Raw genomic sequence first — 22,999 nt, 5'->3', positions numbered from 1 at the left:
GGGCTCTAATTCTGATGTCTGATTATTTGTGTAAATTACAATGCCACCATTAGTTTAGTTACCTCCACCCAAAGTGAAATTACAATTTGATTAGTTAGTTTCTTCTTTTCCACTGCATTTCCTTCATTTAGCATACCACTGGAAATGAGTCAAGGAGATTGCAAGATCTGGTAATGGAGTGGCTTCACACTTCAACAGTAAACAGCACAGCAGGTCAAGCTCCGTCTATGGATAGGAATAAACATTTAATGTTTCAGGCTGAGATCCCTCATCAGGATTTGAGACTTGAGCAACACACACAAAATGCTGTTAGGAGTCTCCATCAGAAATGTTTACAGTGCTTTTTCCTATAGATGCTGCCTGGCCTGCTGTGTTCAACCAGCATTGTGTGTGTGTTGCTTGAATTTCCAGCATCTGCAGATTTCCTCATGTTTGACTTGAGACTTAATCAGGTCTTTATGCCAACTGTTTGTTCCTCTCCATCAGTTGCTGCCTGACCTGCTCCATCATTGTGTGTGTTTTACTCTGGATTTCCAACATATGTGGAATCCCTTGTGTTTAACAGCAAACAGTTGTTTGTTTCCATTCAACCCATCAGCTCTCTGCAAGCTCATCTTGCAATCTCATGTTGTCACAAATGTTGCCTTATGTTCTCCTCATATCCCCAATGAACGTGCTAGATCATAGCAGCGGTATATATTAGAGAGAATTCAAGGCTGCTAAGGGAAGTCCCAAGGTGCGGTTAATTTCCAGCTTCACAGGCCTGGGTGTTGTACAAACGTGAACGCGACGGCTCAGCGCCGGGTGGGAGCGGGCGGAGGTTGCCGAGGCGACGGGATGACGTGCAGTCCTTCCCTCGGTGGGCGGGGCTTCGTGGTCTCCATGGTAACGGGAGCGGGGTAACGGCGGTGTGGAGTCATGTTTAGTACTAAGTTGCTGCTGGTGGGTCCGAGCGAGGTGAGCTGGGTCGATTCTGACGGGGGAATAACACAGGGTGTGGGGTTGGTGCACAAGGCCGTTCCATGTAGTGTTGGCGGATGGGAGGCAGATGCTTCGGTGCTGCCCAAGCGCCGGGGCCTATGGCAGTAACTCTTCGTGCAGCACAGGCCCGGGCTATAAATGGAGGGCTGAGCAACACTTGTGACGTGGGAGTAACAACAGAGAACACTTCAGTACTTGGTGACAGGTCTCGGTGATGAGTGGCTGTGGGAAAGTCGGTGGAGAGGTTTAGTGGGATCCATCCAGGCATCAGAATCTTATTTAATTCCTAGACTTTTCTTCTTTATGCCTATCGATTTTTCTCTTGCTTTAACTCCAAGAACATTGCTGATTCCTAATTCTGAGAAGCTGCGACCACGGGGACGTTCAGTGGGCTATTGACAATATTTACAAATATACTGTACCTCTTTTGAATTACGTACTCCCATTGCAATTTGCAGCATATAATTTAAGCAATGTACTTTTAAATCAATTTAATGATGTCATCTGTTGATATTTATTTCTTATGTATGTATTATTGTTTATTTTTTATATTTAAACTTTTGCACGCTGGTTGATGTGGTTCATTGATCCCTATATATAAATAACCATATAACAATTACAGCACGGAAACAGGTCATCTTGACCCTTCTAGTCCATGCTGAACGCTTTCTCACCGAGTCCCACTGGCCCGCACTCAACCCATAACCTTCCATTCCTTTCCTGTCCATATACCTATCCAATTTTACTTTAAATAACACTATCGAACCTGCCTCTACGACTTCTACTAGAAGCTCGTTCCACACAGCTACCACCCTTTGAGTAAAAAGTTCCCCTTTGTGTTACCTGTAAACTTTTGCCCCTTAACTTTCAACTCATGTCCTCTTGTTTGAATCTCCCCTACTCTCAATGGAAAAAGCCTATCCACGTCAGCTCTATCTATCCCCCCCATAATTTTAAACACCTCTATCAAGTCCCCCCTCAACCTTCTACGTGCCAACGAATAAAGACCTGTAAAGGGGGTTTCTTCTTTTTTCTTTGTTACTGTGTATGTAATCAAAATGGCTTCTTTGTTTTGTTAAAAGTAGGAATGCTCCTTTGTTGCGAGAGAGTGCTGGAAGCTTGTTTGGGTTAAAATTTACTGATAACGAGAATTGTATTCCTTTGTAAACCAAATGGGGATTAGTGTTCTTTCTTCGGAGTCTGTAAGCGGTTGTTGACGGGCTTTTGGGCAGATCGGCATGAGGGGGTTGAGAGAGAGGACACAATGCTGTAAGCTAGGCGAGGAACGGACCCCAAGCGGGGGTCCGAGGCCAGGAGGTACTCCGAGGAGGGGGGATGAAGCTAGATGTGCTTGGTTGACCACTCGGAGGGTCCTGAGCTGCGAGTCGAGGAGTTCGGAGGGGATCGAATGGTGGCCAGAAGACTTCAATAATTAAGCTCCAACGGTTGTGCACGAAGTGGTTTGGACTTTGATAAATTTGGCGCCTTTTCTTTATTTCTCTTCATATATACTGTATCATTATTAATCACTTAGTTATAGTAACCTTTATAAATTGTACTCCTTTAATCGCTTATGGTGTACTGTCTGTTTTTGGGCGAGGCAGGGACATCACACAGCATCCACACCAGCTGATTACCCAGTTTGGCAGGGCTTAAGGCTGCTCCCCCTAGACGAGAATGAGCTGAGCGAGCCGGAGGTGACCCAGGGGGTTACAGACCTAACTTGTTCAACCTTTCCCTGTAACTTAGTTGCTGAAACCCAGGTAACATTCTAGTAAATCTCCTCTGTAGGCTCTCTATTTTGTTGACATCTTTCCTATAATTCAGTGACCAGAACTGTACACAATACTCCAAATTTGGCCTCACCAATGGCTTGTAGAATTTTAACATTACATCCCAACTTCTATACTCAATGCTCTGATTTATAAAGGCCAGCATACCAAAAGCTTTCTTCACCACCCTATCCACATGAGATTCCACCTTCAGGGAACTATGCACCATTATTCCTAGATCACTCTGTTCTACCTCATTCCTCAATGCCCTACCATTTACAATGTATGTCCTATTTTGATTAGTCCTACCAAAATGTAGCACCTCGCACTTATCAGCATTCCATCTTTCAGCCCACTCTTCTTCCTGGCCTAAATCTCTCTGCAAGCTTTGAAAACCTGCTTCATTATCCACAACGCCACCTACCTTAGTATCATCTGCATACTTACTAACTACATACTTACTTGCTTGCTTGCTAATCCCACCCCATCATCCAGAGCATTAATGTACAGTCGGCCCTCCTTATCCGCGGATTCCGTATGCGCGGATTCAACCAACCACAGATCGTGAAAACCCGGAAGTTCTCTCTTCAGCACTCGTTGTTTGAACATGTACAGACTATTTTTTCTTGTCATTATTCCCTAAACAATACAGTATATAACAACTATTTACATGGCATTTACATTGTATTAGGTATTATAAGCAATCTAGAAATGACTTAAAAGTACGTACGAGTTCCGTTCCTGAGTCCGTCTTTCTAAGTCGGATTTGAAGTCGGAACAGGTACATCCAGTATTATTTAGCATCAGTTAGTCAAATGTTTTTCTTAGTATATAGTACATATTTCACCTTTCTATGCATATAGAACACTTAAAAAACATATGTATTTCAATAATTTAACCACTGTGTTGTTTAGTAATAATTGTAACTTTCATCGGGGCAGAGCCTTTCAAATGCTCCATTAAAATTGTTCCGATCGTTGACTGATTGTAGCCTAACGCTTTTCCAATGACCGATGGCTTTTCACCTCTTTCCAATCACTATATTACTTCCACCTTATTTTCAATTACAATCATGATTACTTTCGTGAACAGAAACACTGCGGATTCAGAGCCACGCCGCCAGGTCCTAATGTCCACCACATGGGGACATGTTAAATAAAGTCTGGGGTTCAGCTGGGTCCTAAAGACCACTGCACTGATCCATGTAAAATAAGGGACGTCAGCATCCGCGAATTTTGGTATCCGCGGGGGGTCCCGGAACAAATCCCCCGCGGATAAGGAGGGCCGACTGTTTCTGACAAACAACAATGGACCCAGTACAGATTCCTGAGGCACACCTCTAGTCACTAGCCTCCAACCTGACAAACAGTTATCCACCACTACTCTCTGGCATCTCCCATCCAGCCGCTGTTGAATCCATTTTACTACTTAAATATTAATACCTAACGATTGAACCTTCCTAACTAACCTTCGTGCGGAACCTTGTCAAAGGCCTGACTGAAGTCCATATAGACAACATCCACTGCTTTCCCTCATCAACTTTCCTAGTAACCTCTTCAAAAAATTCAATAAGATTTGTCAAACATGACGTTCCACACACAAATCCATCCTGACTGTTCCTAATCAGACCTTGTCTTTCCAGATAATTATATATACCATCTCTAACAATACTTTGCATTAATTTACCCACCACTGATGTCAAACTTAGAGGCCTATAATTTCTAGGTTTACTCTTAGAACCTTTTTTAAACAATGGAACCACATGAGCAAAGTGCCAATCCTCTGATACCATCCCCGTTTCTAATGACATTTGAAAGATTTCTGTCAGAGCCCCTGCTATTTCTACACTAACCTCCCTCCAGGTCCTAAGGAATATCCTGTCAAGATCCAGAGACTTATCAACTTTTATATTCTTTAAAAGCACCAGTACTTCCTCTTCTTTAATCATCATAGTTTCCATAACTACCCTACTTGTTTCCCTTACCTTACACAATTCAATATCCTTCTCCTTAGTGAATACTGAAGAAAAGAAATTGTTCCAAGTCTCCCCCCATCTCTTTTGCTCCACACATAGCTGTCCACTCAGGGTCTTGGCCTGAAACGTTGGCTACTCTTTTCTCACGGATGCTGCTTGACCTGCTGAGCTCTTCCAGCGTTGTGTATGTATTCTCTTATCCCTCATTATCCTTTTGCTATTAATATAACTGTAGGAACCTTTGGATTTATTTTCACCTTACTTGCCAAAGCAACCTCTTATCTTCTTATAGCTTTTCTAGTTTCTTTCTTAAGATTCTTTTTACATCCTTTATATTGTACCTGGACTTACAGAAAGCCTTTGATAAGGTCCCACATAGGAGATTAGTGGGCAAAATTAGAGCACATGGTTTTGGGGGTAGAGTACTAACATGGATAGAAAATTGGTTGGCAGACAGGAAACAAAGAGTAGGGATTAACGGGTCCTTTTCAGAATGGCAGGCAGTGACTAGTGGGGTACCGCAAGGCTCAGTGCTGGGACCGCAGCTATTTACGATATACATTAATGATTTAGATGAAGGGATTAAAAGTAACATTAGCAAATTTGCAGATAACACAAAGCTGGGTGGCAATGTGAAATAGGAGGATGTTAGGAGAAATGCAGGGTGACTTGGACAGGTTGGGTGAGTGGGCAGGTGCAGTTTAATATGGATAAATGTGAGGTTATCCACTTTGGTGGCAAGAACAGGAAGGCAGATTACTATCTGAATGATGTCAAGTTAGGAAAAGGGGAAGTACAACGAGATCTAGGTGTTCTTGTACATCAGTCGCTGAAAGTAGGCATGCAGGTACAGCAGGCAGTGAAGAAAGCTAATGGCATGTTGGCCTTCATAACAAGGGGAGTTGAGTATAGGACCAAAGAGGTCCTTCTGCAGTTGTACAGGGCCCTGGTGAGACCACACCTGGAGTATTGTGTTCAGTTTTGGTCTCCAAATTTGAGGAAGGGCATTATTGCTATTGAGGTAGTGCAGCCTAGGTTCACAGGGTTAATTCCCGGGATGGTGGGACTGTCATATGTTGAAAGATTGGGCTTGTATACACTGAAATTTAGAAGGATGAGAGGGGATCTGATTGAAACATGTGATTATTAAGGGATTGGACACGCTAGAGGCAGGAAACATTTTCCCGATGTTGGGTGAGTCCAGAACCAGAGGCCACAGTTTAAGAATAAGGGATAGGCCATTTAGAACGGAGTTGAGGAAAAACTGTTTCACCCAGAGAGTTGTGGATCTATGGAATGCTCTGCCTCAGAAGGCAGTGGAGGCCAATTCTCTGGATGCTTTCAAGAAAGAGTTAGATAGAGCTCTTAAAGATAGCCGAGTCAAGGGATATGGGGAGAAGGCAGGAACGGAGTACTGATTGTGGATGATCAGCCATTATCAGATTGAATGGCGGTGCAGGCTCGAAGGGCCAAATGGCCTACTCCTGCACCTATTGTCTATTTCTTTTTTTTTAATAATTTTTTATTGCATTTTTAAATGATTACAAAGTATGAAAAAACAATGTATATAACCCATACCTCCTCCCCTTAACCCCTCCCCCCTAACTGCCCCATAGAAAAAAAAAGAAAGAAAGAAAGAAAGAAAGAATGCCTGGTGGTTGGAAGATCTCCACATGCTCCATGGAGTTCGTAATAATTTTAATATGTATATTTATTTCTTTCCCCTAATAACCAATTGTTTCATCTTAAAAGCATCTATATATTTAATCCTATCTTTTGTAAATAAGGGCTCCAAATTTTCAAAAATGTTTCATATTTATCTCTTAAATTATAAGTAATTTTTTCTAATGGAATACAACCATAGATTTCTTTCTTCCAAGAATCTATACTTAAATGTGTATCCGATTTCCAAGTAACTGCAATAGCTTTTTTGGCTACTGCCAGTGCAATTTTTATAAATTCTTTCTGATACTTATTTAGTTTGAGTTTCGGTTTTATCCCTTCAATATCACCTAGTAAAAATAATATTGGATTATGAGGAAATTGTGTTCCTGTAATTTGTTCCAGTAAAAATCTTAAATTTGTCCAAAATGGTTGAATTTTAGAGCAAGACCATGTCGAATGTAAAAAAGTACCAGTTTCCTGGTTACATCGGAAACACTGATCCGATAAATTTGGATTAAATTTTTTTATTTTTTGTGGTGTAATATATAATTGATGTAGAAAATTATACTGCACTAATCTTAACCGAACATTTATTGTATTTGTCATACTGTCAAGACATAGTCTTGACCAATTTGTTTCTTCAATTTTAATATTCAAATCACTTTCCCATTTTTGTCTTGACTTATGGACTCCTTGCTTAATTACCTGTCTTTGAATCAAATTATACATGCAAGATATAAATTTTTTGATATTTCCTTTTTGAATTAAAATTTCTATTTCATTAGATTTCGGCAATAACATTGTTTGACCTAATTTTTCTCTTAAATAAGCCCTTAATTGAAAGTAACAAAATAAAGTGTTGTTTGATATTTTATATTTATTCTTTAATTGTTCAAATGACATTAATATACCTCCTTCAAAACAATTCCCTATATATCTAATCCCATTTTGAATCCAGTTATATAAAAGTTGATTGTCCATTGTAAAAGGAATAAGTCTATTTTGAATTAAAGATCTCTTTGCTAATAAAGATTTTTTTATCTCATCATCAACATTTATCTTATTCCATAAATCAATCAAATGTTTTAATATAGGAGATTCTTTCTTTTCCCGTATCCATTTAGATTCCCATTTGTATATAAAATCTTCTGGTACATTTTCTCCTATTTTATCTAATTCTATTCTAATCCATGCCGGTTTATCTTTCTCGAAAAAAGATGCAATAAATCTAAGTTGATTTGCTTTATAATAATTCTTAAAATTTGGAAGTTGTAATCCTCCTAGATCAAATTTCCATGTCAATTTTTCCAACGATATTCTGGACATCTTACCTTTCCAGAGGAATTTCCTCAGATATTTATTTAACTCTTGAAAAAACTTCTGGGGTAATTGTATTGGTAATGATTGAAATAAATATTGTAATCTAGGGAATATATTCATTTTTATAGTATTTACTCTACCTACTAATGTTATTGGTAATGCCATCCATTTTTCAAGATCTTCCTGAATTTTTTTCAAAAGTGGTAAGTAATTTAATTTGTATAAGTTTTTTATATCATTATCAACTCTTATACCTAAATATTTTATACCATTTGCTGGCCATCTAAATTGAGTTATTAATCGACATTGATTATAATCTCCTTTAGTAAGAGGCAAAATTTCACTTTTATCCCAATTTATTTTATAACCCGATATTTTCCCATATTCTTCTAGTCTATAAGATAATTTGCGTAGTGAATGTAATGGATCTGTTAAATAAATTAGAACATCATCAGCAAATAAGTTAATCTTGTATTCTTCCTGATTAACTCTGAAACCCTTAATATCTGGGTCCATTCTAATTAATTCAGCTAGTGGTTCTATTGCCAACACAAACAAAGCAGGTGATAGTGGGCAACCTTGCCGAGTTGATCTTGTTAACTGAAATGATGTTGAAATTTGACCATTTGTCACTACTTTAGCTTTGGGATTAGTATTTAAGGTTTTAATCCATTTTATAAATGATGTTCCTAATCCATATTTTTCCAATACCTTAAATAAAAAATCCCATTCCAATCTATCAAATGCTTTCTCTGCATCTAAAGCAACCGCCACACTCATTTCCTCCCTCTTTTGTGCTAAATGGATTATACTAAATAACCGAGTTACATTATCTGCCGATTGTCTATTTTTGATAAATCCTGTTTGATCCATATGCACTAATTTTGGTAAGCATTTAGATAATCTATTAGATAAGATTTTTGCTATTATTTTATAATCAGTGTTTAATAAAGAAATAGGTCTATATGATGCTGGTTTTAAAAGGTCTCTGTCTTTTTTTGGCAATACTATTAAAATAGCTGTTGAAAAAGATTCTGGAAGTTTATGCGTTCTTTCCGCCTGATATATTAACTCCATAAAAGGAGGAATTAATAAATCTTTAAACTTTTTATAAAATTCAGGTGGAAAACCATCTTCTCCTGGAGATTTATTACTTTGAAGTGATCCCAAAGCTTCTTCAACTTCTTTCAATGTAAAAGACATACCAAATCCCTTCTGTTCTTCTGTATTTAATTTTGGAAGAGTTATTTGTGATAAAAATTCTTCTATCTTAACATCGTCATTCTTTGATTCTGATTTATACAACTCAGAATAAAAATTCTTAAAAGCCTCATTAATTTCTAGAGGTTTATAAGTAATTTCATTCACTTTTGTTCGAATTGCATTTATTGTTTTAGAAATCTGATCTGTTTTTAACTGCCATGCAAGAACTTTATGTGATCTTTCACCTAATTCATAATATCTCTGTTTAGTTCTCATAATTGCTTTTTCTGTTCGATATGTCTGGAGTGTATTATATTTTAACTTCTTATTAATAAGTTGTCTTCGTTTTTCTTCTGTCATATTTCTTTGAGATTCTTTTTCTAATTTTATAATCTCCTTTTCCAATTGATCTATTTCTATCATATATTCCTTCTTAATTTTAGAAGTATAACTTATTATCTGACCTCTCAAATATGCTTTCATTGCTTCCCACAATATAAATTTATCATCAACTGAATGTAAATTTGTATCTAAAAAGAACTGAATCTGTTTTTTCATAAAATCACAAAAATCTTGACGTTTTAGTAAAATTGAATTAAATCTCCATCTATAAATTGATTCCTCTTTATCTGTCATTATCATTGTCATTATTAAAGGAGAGTGATCAGACAATATTCTTGCTTTATATTCCATGTTTTTCACTCTATCTTGAATATTTGTTGATAACAGGAAAAAATCTATCCTTGAATATGTTTTATGTCTATTTGAATAAAATGAATAATCCCTTTCTTTTGGATTGATTCTTCTCCATATATCAATCAAATTTAGATCTTTCATCAATGATAGAGTTAATTTTGCTACTTTTGATTTTGTAATAGCCTTTGTTGATCTATCTAAAACTGGATCTAAACAAAAGTTAAAATCTCCACCTATTAATATTTTATCATGTGCATTAGCCAAATTCAAAAAAACCTCCTGTATAAATTTTACATCATTTTCATTTGGTGCATAAATATTCATAAGAGTCCATAGTTCTGAAAAAATTTGACAATGTATAATTAAATATCTTCCTGCCGAATCAATTAATACATTTTGTATTTTAATTGGTAAATTTTTATTAACCAAAATTGCAACTCCTCTTGCCTTTGAGTTAAATGAAGCTGCAATAACATTTCCAACCCAGTCTCTTTTTAATTTCTGATGTTCTATATCCGTTAAATGAGTTTCTTGTAAGAAAGCTATATCTATTTTCATTTTTTTAATGTATGTTAAAATTCTTTTTCTTTTTATTGGTCCATTAAGCCCATTAACATTAAAACTTAAAAAATTCAATAAATTAGTCATTATTTTTATTTATGTTACTCCAATCTATAATAATACCTAATCTTTCAACTCTCATTATATCCTGGGAAATCTTTTTAGAAGTCTCCATGTTGCTATGTGTGTCCCCACCAATCATCCAGGCAAAAGAATAGAAGAAAAATAGAAAATAAAGAAAAAAACAAAATACCCCCCTACTAATGTTGTGAAAAAAAAGAAACACAACATTACCCCCCTCTATTGTACGGGTCATGGCAATCGCCATGATTACACACGTGAATCCCGTAGTAACCGATTCAAAGCTCCCCAGCCCCCCCGCAACATGAAAAATATATATATATAAAAAAAAACATACTATTCTCAATTAATATTTCTAAAATATTACTTTTCTCCCTTATATCGTCCTTAAATGTCCATCAGTTCCATTTACTTTCTCTGTCTTCGTCTTTAACCATTACATTTAGAAATCTCCGCTTTTAATCAACAAATAGATGGAAGTCTTTGTGCAAACACCTCCGCATCTTGATAATCAGAAAAAAATCTTTTTCCTTCCTTCAAAAAAATTATCAGTGTTGCTGGGTGACGCATTGAAAACTTATAACCTTTTTCCCACAAAACCTTTTTAGCTGGGTTAAATTCTTTCTTTCTCTTCAAAAGGTTATAACTTATATCAGGATAAAAAAGAACTGGTTTCTCAGCTATCATCAACGGACCTTGTCTTCTTTTAGCACCCTGGGCAGCCGCCCTCAAAATCTTTTCTTTATCCTGGTATCTTAAACATCTTATCAAAATTGATCGCGGATTTTGATCATCTTGAGATCTTGGTCTTAAAGCTCTGTGCACCCTTTCAATCTCAATTAAAGCTTCTTCTCCCATTTCCAATTTTTCAGGAACCCATTTTTGAAAAAAATTTATTGGGTCTTCTCCTTCGGTACCTTCTTTAAGTCCAACAATTTTAATATTGTTGCGTCTACTAAAATTTTCAAGTTTATCAATTTTTCCCACGAGTTGTTTTCTTTCTGATGTCCAGGCGTCATTATCATCTTCCATCCTCTTCATTCTTCCCTCCATTTCTTCCATTCTGACGTCCAAATCTATAATTTTCTTTTCCATTTTTTCCTGTTTCTTTGTCATTTTATCAAACATAGCCTCCATATTTGTTATTTTTTCTGTCATTACTTTTTGGTTACTTTTAATTACTTTTAATGCCTTTAATTTATGCATTATTTGCCTCAAAGTCTTTTTTGTACTTTCAGAGGAACTTTCGTCTTCTCCATCTTCATCTGATTTTTCCAGAGAGTCCGTCTCTCTCTCAGACTCACTTTCACTGTCGGTTTCAGTCGTTGCTGGGATTTGTAGTTCTGGTTGTTCTCTTTTGCGCATGCTCGTTCCTTTACGCTTGCGCAGTTCTCGTTGATCTTTCCCTTTAGAAATGGCCGATGCTGCCGCAGTCTCCTTTTCTGTTTCACCGGTGGTGTGTTGTACCTGAGTCCGCAGTTCTTCGGTAGAAGTAGGCCTTGATTCTGTTCCAACTTGAGCGGTCTTCGCGGTAGCAGTTTTCTTCGTCCTCTGTTTATGAGGCATAGCTTAAAACAATCCGGAATAGTTTATAAGTAACCTTAAAAAAGTATTAATTAACTTTTCTTCACTTAGACATTAATTTATTAACTTTTTTACGGGAGGGCTGGATTCCAGCGTCTCGATCCTACGTCATCACGTGACGTCCCCCCCTATTTCTCGAGCACCTCATTTACTCCATGCTGCCTATATTTATTGTAGATCTGTCTCTTTTTCTGAACCAAGTTCCAATATCTCTTGAAAACCATGGCTCTCTCAAACTTTTAACCTTTCCTTTCAACATAACAGGAACATGAAGATTCTGTACCCTCAAAATTTCACCTGTAAATTACCTCTATTTCTCTATTACATCCTTCCCATAAAACAAATTGTCCCAATCCACTCCTTCTAAATCCTTTTGCATCTCCTCAAAGTTAGCCTTTCTCCAATCAAAAATCTCAACCCTGGGTCCAGTCCTATCCTTCTCCAGAATTATATTGAAACTAATGGCATTGTGATCACTGGACCCGAAGTGCTCCCCAGCACATACCTCCCATCACCTGACCTATCTCATTCCCTAACAGGAAATTCAACACTGCCCCTTCTCTAGTTGATATCTCTATGTATCGCTGCAAAAAACTATCCTGCACACATTTTACAAACTCCAAACCATCCAACCCTTTTACAGAGTGGGCTTCCCAGTCTATGTGTGGAAAATTAATATCTCCCACAATCACAACCTTGTGCTTACTACAAATATCTGCTAACTCCTTGCAAATTTTCTCCTCCAATTCTCACTCCCCATTAGATGGTCTATAATACACCCCTATAAGTATTACTACCCTTTCCCATTCCTTAATTCCGCCCAAACAGCCTCCCTAGACAAGCCCTCTAATCTATCCTGCCAAAGCACCGCTGTAATATTTTCTCTGACAAGCAATGCAACACCCCCTATACTCTATACTGTATATATGCTATATTGTATAACTGTACTCTATAATGGTTATTTTTCTATTGGTGATTTATTGAGTATGCCTGGAAGAGCCAACGGTGTCTATAAAAAGTATTTGCCTCTCCACCTTAAAAGTTTTAATGTTTTGTTGTTTTACATTAAATCACAGTGGATTTAATTTGGCTTTTTTGATAATGATCAACAGAAAAAGACTTGTGTCAAAGTGAAAACAGATCTCCACAGAGTGATTTAAATTAATTACAAATATATGTAAAGGGGGTTTCTTTTTTTTCTTTGTTACTGTTGGGAAAGGGTTTCCTTTTGTTAACTAGCAGGAATGCTAATTTACTGATAACGAGAATGGTATTCCTTTGTAAACCAAATGGGGATTAATGTTCTTTCTTCTGAGTCTGTAAGCTTTTGTTGACGGGCTTTTGGGCAGATCGGCGCGAGGGGGTCGAGAGAGAGGACACAATGCTCTAAGCTGGGCGAGGATCGGACCCCAAAGGGGGGTCCGAGGCCGGGAGATTCTCCGAGGAGGGGTGGGGGGATGAAGCTAGATGTGCTTGGTTGACCACTCGGAGGGTCCTGAGCTGTTTGGAGAATCGAGGAGTTCGGAGGGTCCTGAGCTGCGAGTCGAGTTCGGAGGGGATCGAATGGTGGCCAGAAGACTTCAGTAATTGAGCTCTAATGGCTGTGCACGAAGTGGTTTGGACTTTGATAAGTTTGGCGCCTTTTCTTTAATTTTCTCTTCATATATACTGTATCGTTATTAATCACTTAATTATAGTAACCTTTATAAATTGTACTCATTTAATCGCGTATGGTGTACTGTCTGTTTTTGGGCGAGGCGGGGACATCACACAGCATCCACACCAGCTGATTACCCAGTTTGGCGGGGCCGAAGGCTGCTCCCCCTAGACGAGAACGAGCTGAGCGAGCCTGAGGCAACCCAGGGAGTTACATATAAAATACAACATAATTGATTGCATAAGTATTCACCCCATTCAAGTCAGTATTTAATAGACATGCCTTTGGCAGCAATTATAGCCTTGAGTCTGTGTGGATAGGTCTCTATCAGCTTTGCACATCTGGATACTTCAGTTTTTCCCATTCTTCTTTACAAACCTGCTCAAGCTCTGTCAAATTGCTTGGGGATCGTGCATGAAAAGCGCTTTTCAAGTCCAGCCACAAATTCTCAATTGGATTGAGGTCTGGACTGTGACTTGGCCACTCCAGGACATTAACTTTGTTATTTTAAGCCAATCCTGTCCTGTGTAGCCTTAGCTTTATACTTGGGATCATTGTCTTGCTAGAAAACAAATGTTCTCCTAAGTTGCAGTTCCTTTGCAGACTGCATCAGGTTTTCCTGCAGAACTTCCCTGTACTTTGCTACATTCATTTTACACTCTACCTTCACAAGCTTTCCAGGGCGTGCTGCAGTGAAGCATCGTCATAGCATGATGCAGCCACCACCATGTTTCATGGTAAGGATGGTGTGTTCTTGATAATGTATGGTGTTTGGCTCATGCCAAACATAACATTTAGGCTGATAGCCAAGAAGCTCAATTTTGGTTTCTTCTGACAATAGAGCCTTCTTCTGCTAACTGACTTCAAAGCCTCCCACATGCCTTCTGGCAAAGTCTAGCTGAGATTTCACCTTCTCTTTGACACTTTCCCTAAAGCTGCGGTTGATGAAACACTCAAGCAACTGTTGTATGCTCAGTCTCTCCCATCTCAGCCACTGAAGCTTGTAACTCCTCCAGAGTTGTCGTGGGTCTCTTGGTGGTCTCCCTCACTAGTCCCCTTCTTGCATCGTCACTCAATTTTTGAGGACGGCCTGCTGTTGGCAGATTTACAGCTGTGCAATATTCTTTCCATTTCTTGATGATTGGCTTAACTGTACTCCAAGGGATATTCAGTGATTTGAGAATTTTCTTGTATCTATCCTGACGTGCTTTTCAATAACTTTTCACAGAGTTTCTTGGAATGTTCTTCGTGGTGTAGTTTTTGCTAGGATACTCACTCACTAGCAGTTGGACCTTCCAGATCGGGGTGTATTTTTACTACAATCAATTGAAACACCTTGAATGCACACAATGATCTCTAATTATGTGACTTCTAAAACCAATTGGCCCACCAGTGATGACCTGGTGTGTCACATTTAAGGAGATGAATACTTATGCAATCGATTATTTTGTGTTTTTTACTTGTAATTAATTTAGATCATTTTGTAGAGATCTGCTTTCACTTTGACACGAAAGTGTCTTTTTCTGTTGATCAGAATCAAAAAAACTAAATCCACTATGATTCAATGTTGTAAAACAATAAGACATGAAGACGTACAAAAAAGCTGGATGAACTCAGCAGGTCGGGCAGCATCTGTTGAAAGAAGCAGTCAATGTTTTGGGTCAAGACCATTTGTCAGGACTAAAGAAGGAAGGGGCAGGGGCCCTATAAAGAAGGTGGGGGAGGGTGGAAAACCAATCAGAGGAAAGATCAAGAGGTGGGGGAGAGGAAGCAAGGAAGGGATAGGCAGGAGAAGTGAAGAAGGAATCTAAGGGGAAAGCACTATGGGTAGTAGAAGAAGGCAGAGTCATGAGAGGTGATAGGCAGCTAGAAGAGGAGGCAGAGTGAAGGTGGGATGGGGGAAGGGAGAGGGAGGAAATTACCGGAAGTTAGAGAATTCGATGTTCATACCAAGGGGTTAGAGACTACCCAGACGGTATATGAGATGTTGTTCCTCCAACCGAAGTTTGGCCTCATCATGGCAGTAGAGGAGACCGTGTATGGACATATCTGAATGGGAATGTGAAGGAGAGTTGAAGTGGGTGGCAACCGGGAGATCCTGTCTGTTGTGGTGGACGGAGCATAGATGCTCGATGAAGCGGTCTCCCAATCTGCATCGGGTTTCACCGATGTAGAGGAGGCCACACCGGGAGCACCAGATGCAATAGATTACCCCAACAGACTCACAAGTGAAGTGTTGCCTCACCTGGAAGGACTGTTTGGGGCCCTGAATGGTAGTAAGAGATGAGGTGTAGGGACAGGTGTAGCACATAAAACATGAAAACTTCCATGGGGTGTAAATACTTTTTATAGGCAGTGTACTCTGTGCTGTATCTCAATAAATTAAAAAATGAATCTTAGGGTTGTGTATAGTGACATAAATTCAATTTAATGATAAATTTACTTTGAACCAAACCTATTAAAGAATTGGGAAGGAACATGCAAATGAGCACTGGAGGAACTTAGCAGGTAGGTAAGAGGGGAGAGGCCAGAACAAAAAAAAGGAGGGAGAGCTTGAATGTGATGAATGAATCTGGGTGAGAGGGAGAAAGCAGAAGGGGGTAGCAGAAAGGAAACAATGTGAACAACCGAAAGGCTGAAGATGAAGGAATCTCACGGGAGAGGATACTAGAACAGGGAGCAAAGGGAGTCGGTGAACTGGAGGCAGGAAGGTAAAGAGCAGGTTGTGAGAGTGGGGAAGGGGAAAGAGAAGAGGTAACAGGGCCATGGGGATAAAAGGGGAATGGAGGTGGGTGAGAGAAGCAGAGGGGAGTGGTTAGATTTCACTCCATTCTGCAGCTTTATTTTGGTTACATTTAGGGTATCATGTTCACTTCTGGTTGCTGCATTACAGAATGGATGTGGAGGATTTGGGGAGTGTGCAGAGAAGGTCCACCAGGATGCTGCCTGGACTATTACTAGCTATAAGGACAAACTTGCATTGTTTTCTCTCAAGTGTTGGAGGCCGTGGGAGGGGGGTTGCTGATAAATGCTTATAAAATTGTGGAAGATGGGTTGATAGTTGGCATCCCTTTCCCACGTAGTTCTGTCAATTACCAGTCAATATAGCTTTAAAGTGAGAGGTGGAAAGTGTAAAGGAGATGTGCAGGCTAAGTATTTTTTTCACACCGTGAGTGGTAGGTGTCTGATACAAGCTGCCAGTGGGATGATAGTGGTTTTTCTAGAAACATTCACACTGACACCGGAACATGGAGATGTGGATCCTGTGCAGGTAGTTGGAATTAATTTCATTGGGTGTCGTCGTCAGAGCAGACATCTTGGGCCAAATCTCATCCCTCCAGGAGCTCATTGCTGCTTGTCAAGGGGTTGTTGCATGTAAACAAAGGAAACTAGTATTGGGTTATTATTAACACATTTACTGAGATCCAGTGAAAAGCTTGTCTTGCATTCTGTTCATATAGACCATTACACAGTGCTCAATAAACTAACAGCTACAGAGAAAATGCTATGTCTGAAAACAATTAAGTGCAAAATCATAGTGAGATTGTGTGAACAGTTCTCCTTATTGTACTGGGGATCCTTTGAATTTTATTTTAACTAGAACAAGAGATTCTGCAGATGCTGGAGGAACACAGCAGGAAAGGCAGCATCCACGGAGGGGACTAACCAATTGATATTTCGGGCTGAGTCCCATCATTATCACTGACACTAATCTAATCAAAGTTCTCAGCCAGAAACATCAACAGTTTATTTCCCTCCATGGGTACTACTTGACCTGCTGAGTTCCTCCAGCATATTTTGTGTGTGTGTGTGTGTGTGTGTTTAACTGAAAATTGCCTTCAGAACAGTAATAAGCAACATAACTGGGAACTGAACAAAGTTATTTTGCTGGTTCAGCTGACAAAGTTAAGTGGTTTGTGGGACATTACCCACCCACATCTTCACGATGCCCAATCTTTGTGATGCCACATTTGCAATATTCTGTCTAGTTTTGGTTACTCTGTAGCAAAAAGTGCAGAGGTTATTTATGATGATATTGCTAAGACTTTGAATTGAGTTATGGAGAGAGGTTGAACAGACTGGAACTTTTCTTTACAGCATAAAAATGTTAGGGTGATCATATAGAGCTGTATAAAGTCACGAGTATAGATGAGTGAATTCACAAATTCTTCTTTCTAGCATTGGGGAATCAAGAACTAGAATCAGAATCAGGTTCATTATCATTGATATTTGTTGTGAAATTTGTTGTTTTGCAGCAGCAGTGCAATGCAAGACCTAAAATGTTCTGTATGTTACAAAAATAAATAATGCTGAAGATGAATTAGAGGGCCTCAGTTTAAGGTGAGAGGGAAAATATTTGATAGGAACCTAAGAGCATCAAAAATGGAAGTAGTGCACAATGGTGTGAGATGGAATAGACAGAAAAATTAAAATATTAACATCACATTACATTGTTGAAACTATAAATATTGCCATCGTACTTTCATATTTTATGAGTATATGATCTACATATAAATCATAATGTATTAGGATATTCCCTAGGACCTTGAGGGATGTTAATGTAGTTAATGAAGTTAGTGTAGAAATAACAGGGGCTCTGACAGAAATATTTCAAATGTCATTAGAAACGGGGATGGTACCGGAAGATTGGTGTATTACTCATGTGGTTCCATTGTTTAAAAAGGCTTCTAAGAGTAAACCTAGCAATTATAGGCCTGTCAGTTTGATGTCAGTGGTGGGTAAATTAATGGAAAGTATTCTTAGAGATGGTATATATAATTATCTGGATAAACAGGGTCTGATTAGGAAGAGTCAATATGGATTTGTGTGTGGAAGGTCATGTTTTGACAAATCTTACTGAATTTTTTGAAGAGGTTACTAGGAAAGTTGATGAGAGAAAGCAGTGGATGTTGTCTATATGGACTTCAGTAATGCCTTTGACAAGGTTCCACATGGAAGGTTAGTTAGGAAGATTCAATGGTTAGGTATTAATATCGAAGTAGTAAAATGGATTCAACAGTGGCTGGATGGGAGATGCCAGAGAGTAGTGGTGGATAACTGTTTGTCAGGTTGGAGGCCGGTGACTAGTGGTGTGCCTCAGGGATCTGTACTGGGTCCGGTGTTGTTTGTCATATACATTAATGATCTGGATGATATGGTGGTAAATTGGATTAGTAAGTATGCAGATGATACTAAGGTAGGAGGCGTTGTGGATAATGAAGTAGGTTTTCAAAGCTTGCAGAGAGATTTAGGCCAGTTAGAAGAGTGGGCTGAATGATGGCAGATGGAGTTTCATGCTGATAACTGTGAGGTGCTACATTTTGGTGGGAATAATCCAAATAGGACATGCATGGTAAATGATAGGGCATTGAAGAATGCAGTAGAACAGAGTGATCTAGGAATAATGGTGCATAGTTCCCTGAAGGTGGAATCTCATGTGGATAGGGTGGTGAAGAAAGCTTTTGGTATGTTGGCCTTTATAAATCAGAGCATTGAGTATAGGAGTTGGGATGTACTGTTAAAATTCTACAAGCCATTGGTAAGGCCGAATTTGGAGTATTGTGTACAGTTCTGGTCACCGAATTATAGGAAAGATATCAACAAAATAGTGAGAGTACAGAGAAGATTTACTAGAATGTTTCCTGGGTTTTAGCACCTAAGTTACAGGGAAAGGTTGAACAAGTTAGGTCTTTATTCTTTGGAGTGTAGAAGGTTGAGGGGCAACTTGATAGAGGTATTTAAAATTATGAAGGGGATAGATAGAGTTGACGTGGATAGGCTTTTTCCATTGAGAGTAGGGGAGATTCAAACAAGAAGACATGAGTTGAGAGTTAGGGGGCAAAAGTTTAAGGGTAACACGAGGGGGAATTTCTTTACTCAGAGAGTGGTAGCTGTGTGGAACAAGCTTCCAATAGAAGTGGTAGAGGCAGGTTCGGTATTGTCATTTAAAGTAAAATTGGATAGGTGTATGGACAGGAAAGGAATGGAGGGTTATGGGCTGAGTTATGTAGCAGATCCATCATCATTGTAAGTTTATTTATATTCCTGTATTTATCTTTTCAGAGTGGAAAAACTGTTCTGGCAAATTTTCTTTCTGATGCAACAGAAGCTATTGGTGGTGACTACAACCCTACTCAGGGAGTCAGGTACATGAACACCTAAGAACAAACCTGTCTCATAATGTATTTTGTAGGACATAAAATGATGATGACAGAGTGTCATCAGAATGAATATTATTGTTCCCGAAGACTTGTATAGCCGAGCTTTGTGTAGAATATTGTTGCTAAATTGATAAATTGGTTTATTATTGTCACGTGCCAGGGTACAGTGGAAAAACTTGTCTTGTGTACCATCCATACAGACAATATAATTACAACAATCTACTGAGATAGTAAGAGATAAAATAAGAGAATGCAGAAAAAAGTGTTTCAGTTACAGAGAAAGTGCTGTTTAAGTAATCAGTAAGTCCAAGGCCTTAATGGGGCAGACAGTGTCATCCAGTGACTATCTTATTGTAATAGAGGTTTGTTCGGTAGTCTTAAAAATAGTGGGTTTCTAGCTATCCTTGATCTTAATGGTATGTTTTCAGGCTTTTGTACCTTCGGCCAAATGAGAGGGTAGGAGAAGAGAAAATGTCTCAGTGGGTGGGATCATTTGATGACGCTAGCTGCTTTACCAAGGCAGCGAGAAGTGTAGACAGAATACCTGGAGAGGAAGCTGATTGCTGTGATGAGCTGAGCTGTGTCCACCATTCTCTCCAAATTTCTTGAGGTCACGGGCAGAACAGTGTCATCCCAAGCTGTGATAGTTTGCGTTCTATAGTGAATCAATAAAAATTGGTGAAAGACAAAAGGAACATTCCATGCCATACATTTCTTTAGAAATTTCTGAGGAAGCAGTGGCGCTGGTGAGATTCCTTGGTCATGGCGTGTACATGCTTTGGTGATGTTCACTCCTTGGAACTTGAACCTCCCTCCCCACCTCCTGCCCATCTTCCTGATGTTAATTTCTTTAGTTCTTCTGATCTCAAGGGATATCATTGCACTATATCCAGAGGTACTCCAAACTTTCTGCACAATCTGACCACGTGGTCATGGGTGTATATGGAGTGAAGTGAAGAGCTGAGGAGCCTTGCGGAGCACCTTTTGCAATGGGTGTTGTTGAGTTGCAGGTCTAGGATTTCATTGATGAGCTTATTTGGAATTGTATTGACGGTGGAGCTATAGTCAATAAACAATAGTCTAATATTGGTGTCTTGACTGCCCAGATGCTCCAGCGATTATGATAGATCCAGGGAGTTGGCATTTGTCATAGAATCGCAGTGGGTTGAGAGTGTCTTTCAGAATACAAGCATTTTCAGATCGTAGTTCAAATGGATGATCCAGGACAGGGAGCAAAAAGTTCACTAAATATTTTCCCATTCCTACTTCCTGTGTATTTAAGTCTGAATGTGTTCCTGTATATGCTGGTGTAAACTACTTGAGAATACCACCCTGACTAGCCACACCTCAGTCTCCTGTTTAACCGCAGTGAAAGTTTACACATGAAAGTCATTGTGATACTGGAAGGAACATCTGTGAAATTACAGGAAACAAATAGGAGAATATATTTTTCACATTGTTTGGCATTGTTAAACCATCGATCTGACCAGTAACTAACCTGGCTATGACCATGCGTTTAATTAAATCTCAGTCATCAGTAAATTGATGGAAGTAGCCAGCAATGGGGTTATCAAAAGGCATTTGTTCATTATAATCTACTTCCTCATGCCCAGTTTGGATTTGGTCCCAGAACACTTTACAATTTAGCCTTGGTTCAAATGTGGGTTCAAAGGAAAATGTTTGTGGTCAGTCATCCCAGCCCCAGAACATCAATGAATCTTTACTGCTGATTCTGATGAAGATGCTTCCAGTGTTTTGGATAGGGAATTCTAGGATTTAGATGCAGTGATGGGGAACTTGCAGGTATTCCCATGTGTATACTGCATTGTTCTTGCTGGTGGTAGAGGTTGGAGGTTTGACAGTTGTTGGTGTGGCCTGGGTGAGTAACTGCAGTGCAATTTTAGATCTCCTCACTCAAACCACTGTGTGTAAGTGTGCAAAATTTGTTTTAAAAGGATGCCAGTTAAGTGATCTGATTTGTACTAAATAGTGTCAAGCTGCTTCAATGTTGTTGGAGTTACACTCATTTAGATATTCAGTCTATCACTCTCCTTACTTATACCTTGCACTTTGTAGATGGTGGAAGGACTTGGGCTGCCACTGATTATCCTCAATAATGGTGCTCCACAAGGCTCCTCAGCACTCCATATACGCTCATGACTACATGGTCAGACTAGTCAGATTGTGCTGCAAGTTTGGAGATGATTCTACTATAGGGAACCAAATCTCAGATAATAACATGTTGGAATACAGAAAGGAGACAGAGCGCCTCTAGATATAGTGCCAGGCACAACAAGATATCCAACTGCTCCTGACAGTGAAATTTATATGGATGGTTTACTGTAAGTTGTGATGTTGGGAACTCTATCAGAAATATTGTTGATTGCCATGGGTGGGTTATGTTGTTAAAGGTGGTAGTAACATGGGGAAATAAAAAAAATGTTGTGCTGGAAGTGTCTTATCACAAAATATTAACTATCTATTCCTTTCTGTAGTGTTGCCTGACCTAATGAGTTCCTCTAGCATTTTGTATGTGTTACTCTGGATTTCTCTTGTGTTTCTGCTGTACTGGAAAGAGTAATAGAGTACTACAATACAGAAACAGATTCTTTGGCACATCTAGTCTGTGCCAACCTGGTTTTCTACTCAGTCCCATCAGAGTCAGACTGTAGCTGTAGCTGTAGCTGTAGCTGACCTCTCAAACAAAACTTCTCTTAAATGTTGTAGTTAAAGTTCCGATTTAAAAGTTCAGGGAATAAAGACCTTTCCCTATAATTCAGATCCTCAAGTCCCTGCCACATTTTTGTAAATTTTCTTAAAGTTCAAAGTACATTTATGTCGTAGTGTGCTACTCTGAGATTCAGTTTCTTTAGGCATTCCTAGTAGAACAAAGAAATGTAACATAATCATTGAAAAACTACACACAAAGACTGACAAACAACCAATGTGCAGAAGAAGGCAAATACAATAATAATAATAATAAGAAGAAGAAGAAGAAGAAGAGGGAATAAATAATACTGAGGAAATGAGTTAAGAATCCTGGAAAGAGAGTCCACAGGTTAGTATCAGTTCACTGTTAAAGTGAGTGAAGTTATCCACCCTGGTAGAAGCAGTTGAAGGGTAATAATTCTTCCTGAACCTGGTAGTGTGGAACCTGAGGTTCCTCTACCTCCTTCCCGATGGCAGCAATGGCAAGAGAGCATGATCTAGATGGTGGGATCCTTAATGATGGATGCAGCTTTCTTTAGCTCCTTGTAGATATCTGCACTCTTTCAAGGTCATTGATATCTTCCCTGTAAGTAGGTGACCAGTACTGTACATGATATTTCAAATGTAGTCTCAG

At 39.0% G+C, this 22,999-nt stretch overlaps 1 protein-coding gene across 2 annotated transcripts in view; it reads left to right on the top strand.

The window, feature by feature from the left end:
* Window positions 1-863: 863 nt before the first annotated feature.
* The window catches only part of ift22 (intraflagellar transport 22 homolog (Chlamydomonas)), a 45,623-nt gene continuing 23,487 nt past the window's right edge, over window positions 864-22,999 (top strand). The window contains exons 1-2 of one of the 2 annotated variants that reach the window (XM_059972935.1): window positions 864-957; window positions 19,559-19,641. In XM_059972935.1, the coding sequence (XP_059828918.1) occupies window positions 919-957; window positions 19,559-19,641 (122 nt within the window). In that variant the 5' untranslated portion in view covers window positions 864-918. The remainder of the gene's footprint in view (window positions 958-19,558; window positions 19,642-22,999) is intronic. The other variant, XM_059972936.1, reaches the window with a different exon arrangement.

The sequence above is a fragment of the Hypanus sabinus genome, chromosome 6 (genome assembly GCF_030144855.1).
Source record: "Hypanus sabinus isolate sHypSab1 chromosome 6, sHypSab1.hap1, whole genome shotgun sequence".
Lineage (NCBI taxonomy): Eukaryota > Metazoa > Chordata > Chondrichthyes > Myliobatiformes > Dasyatidae > Hypanus > Hypanus sabinus.
This window is presented reverse-complemented; position numbering and strand designations above follow the sequence as displayed.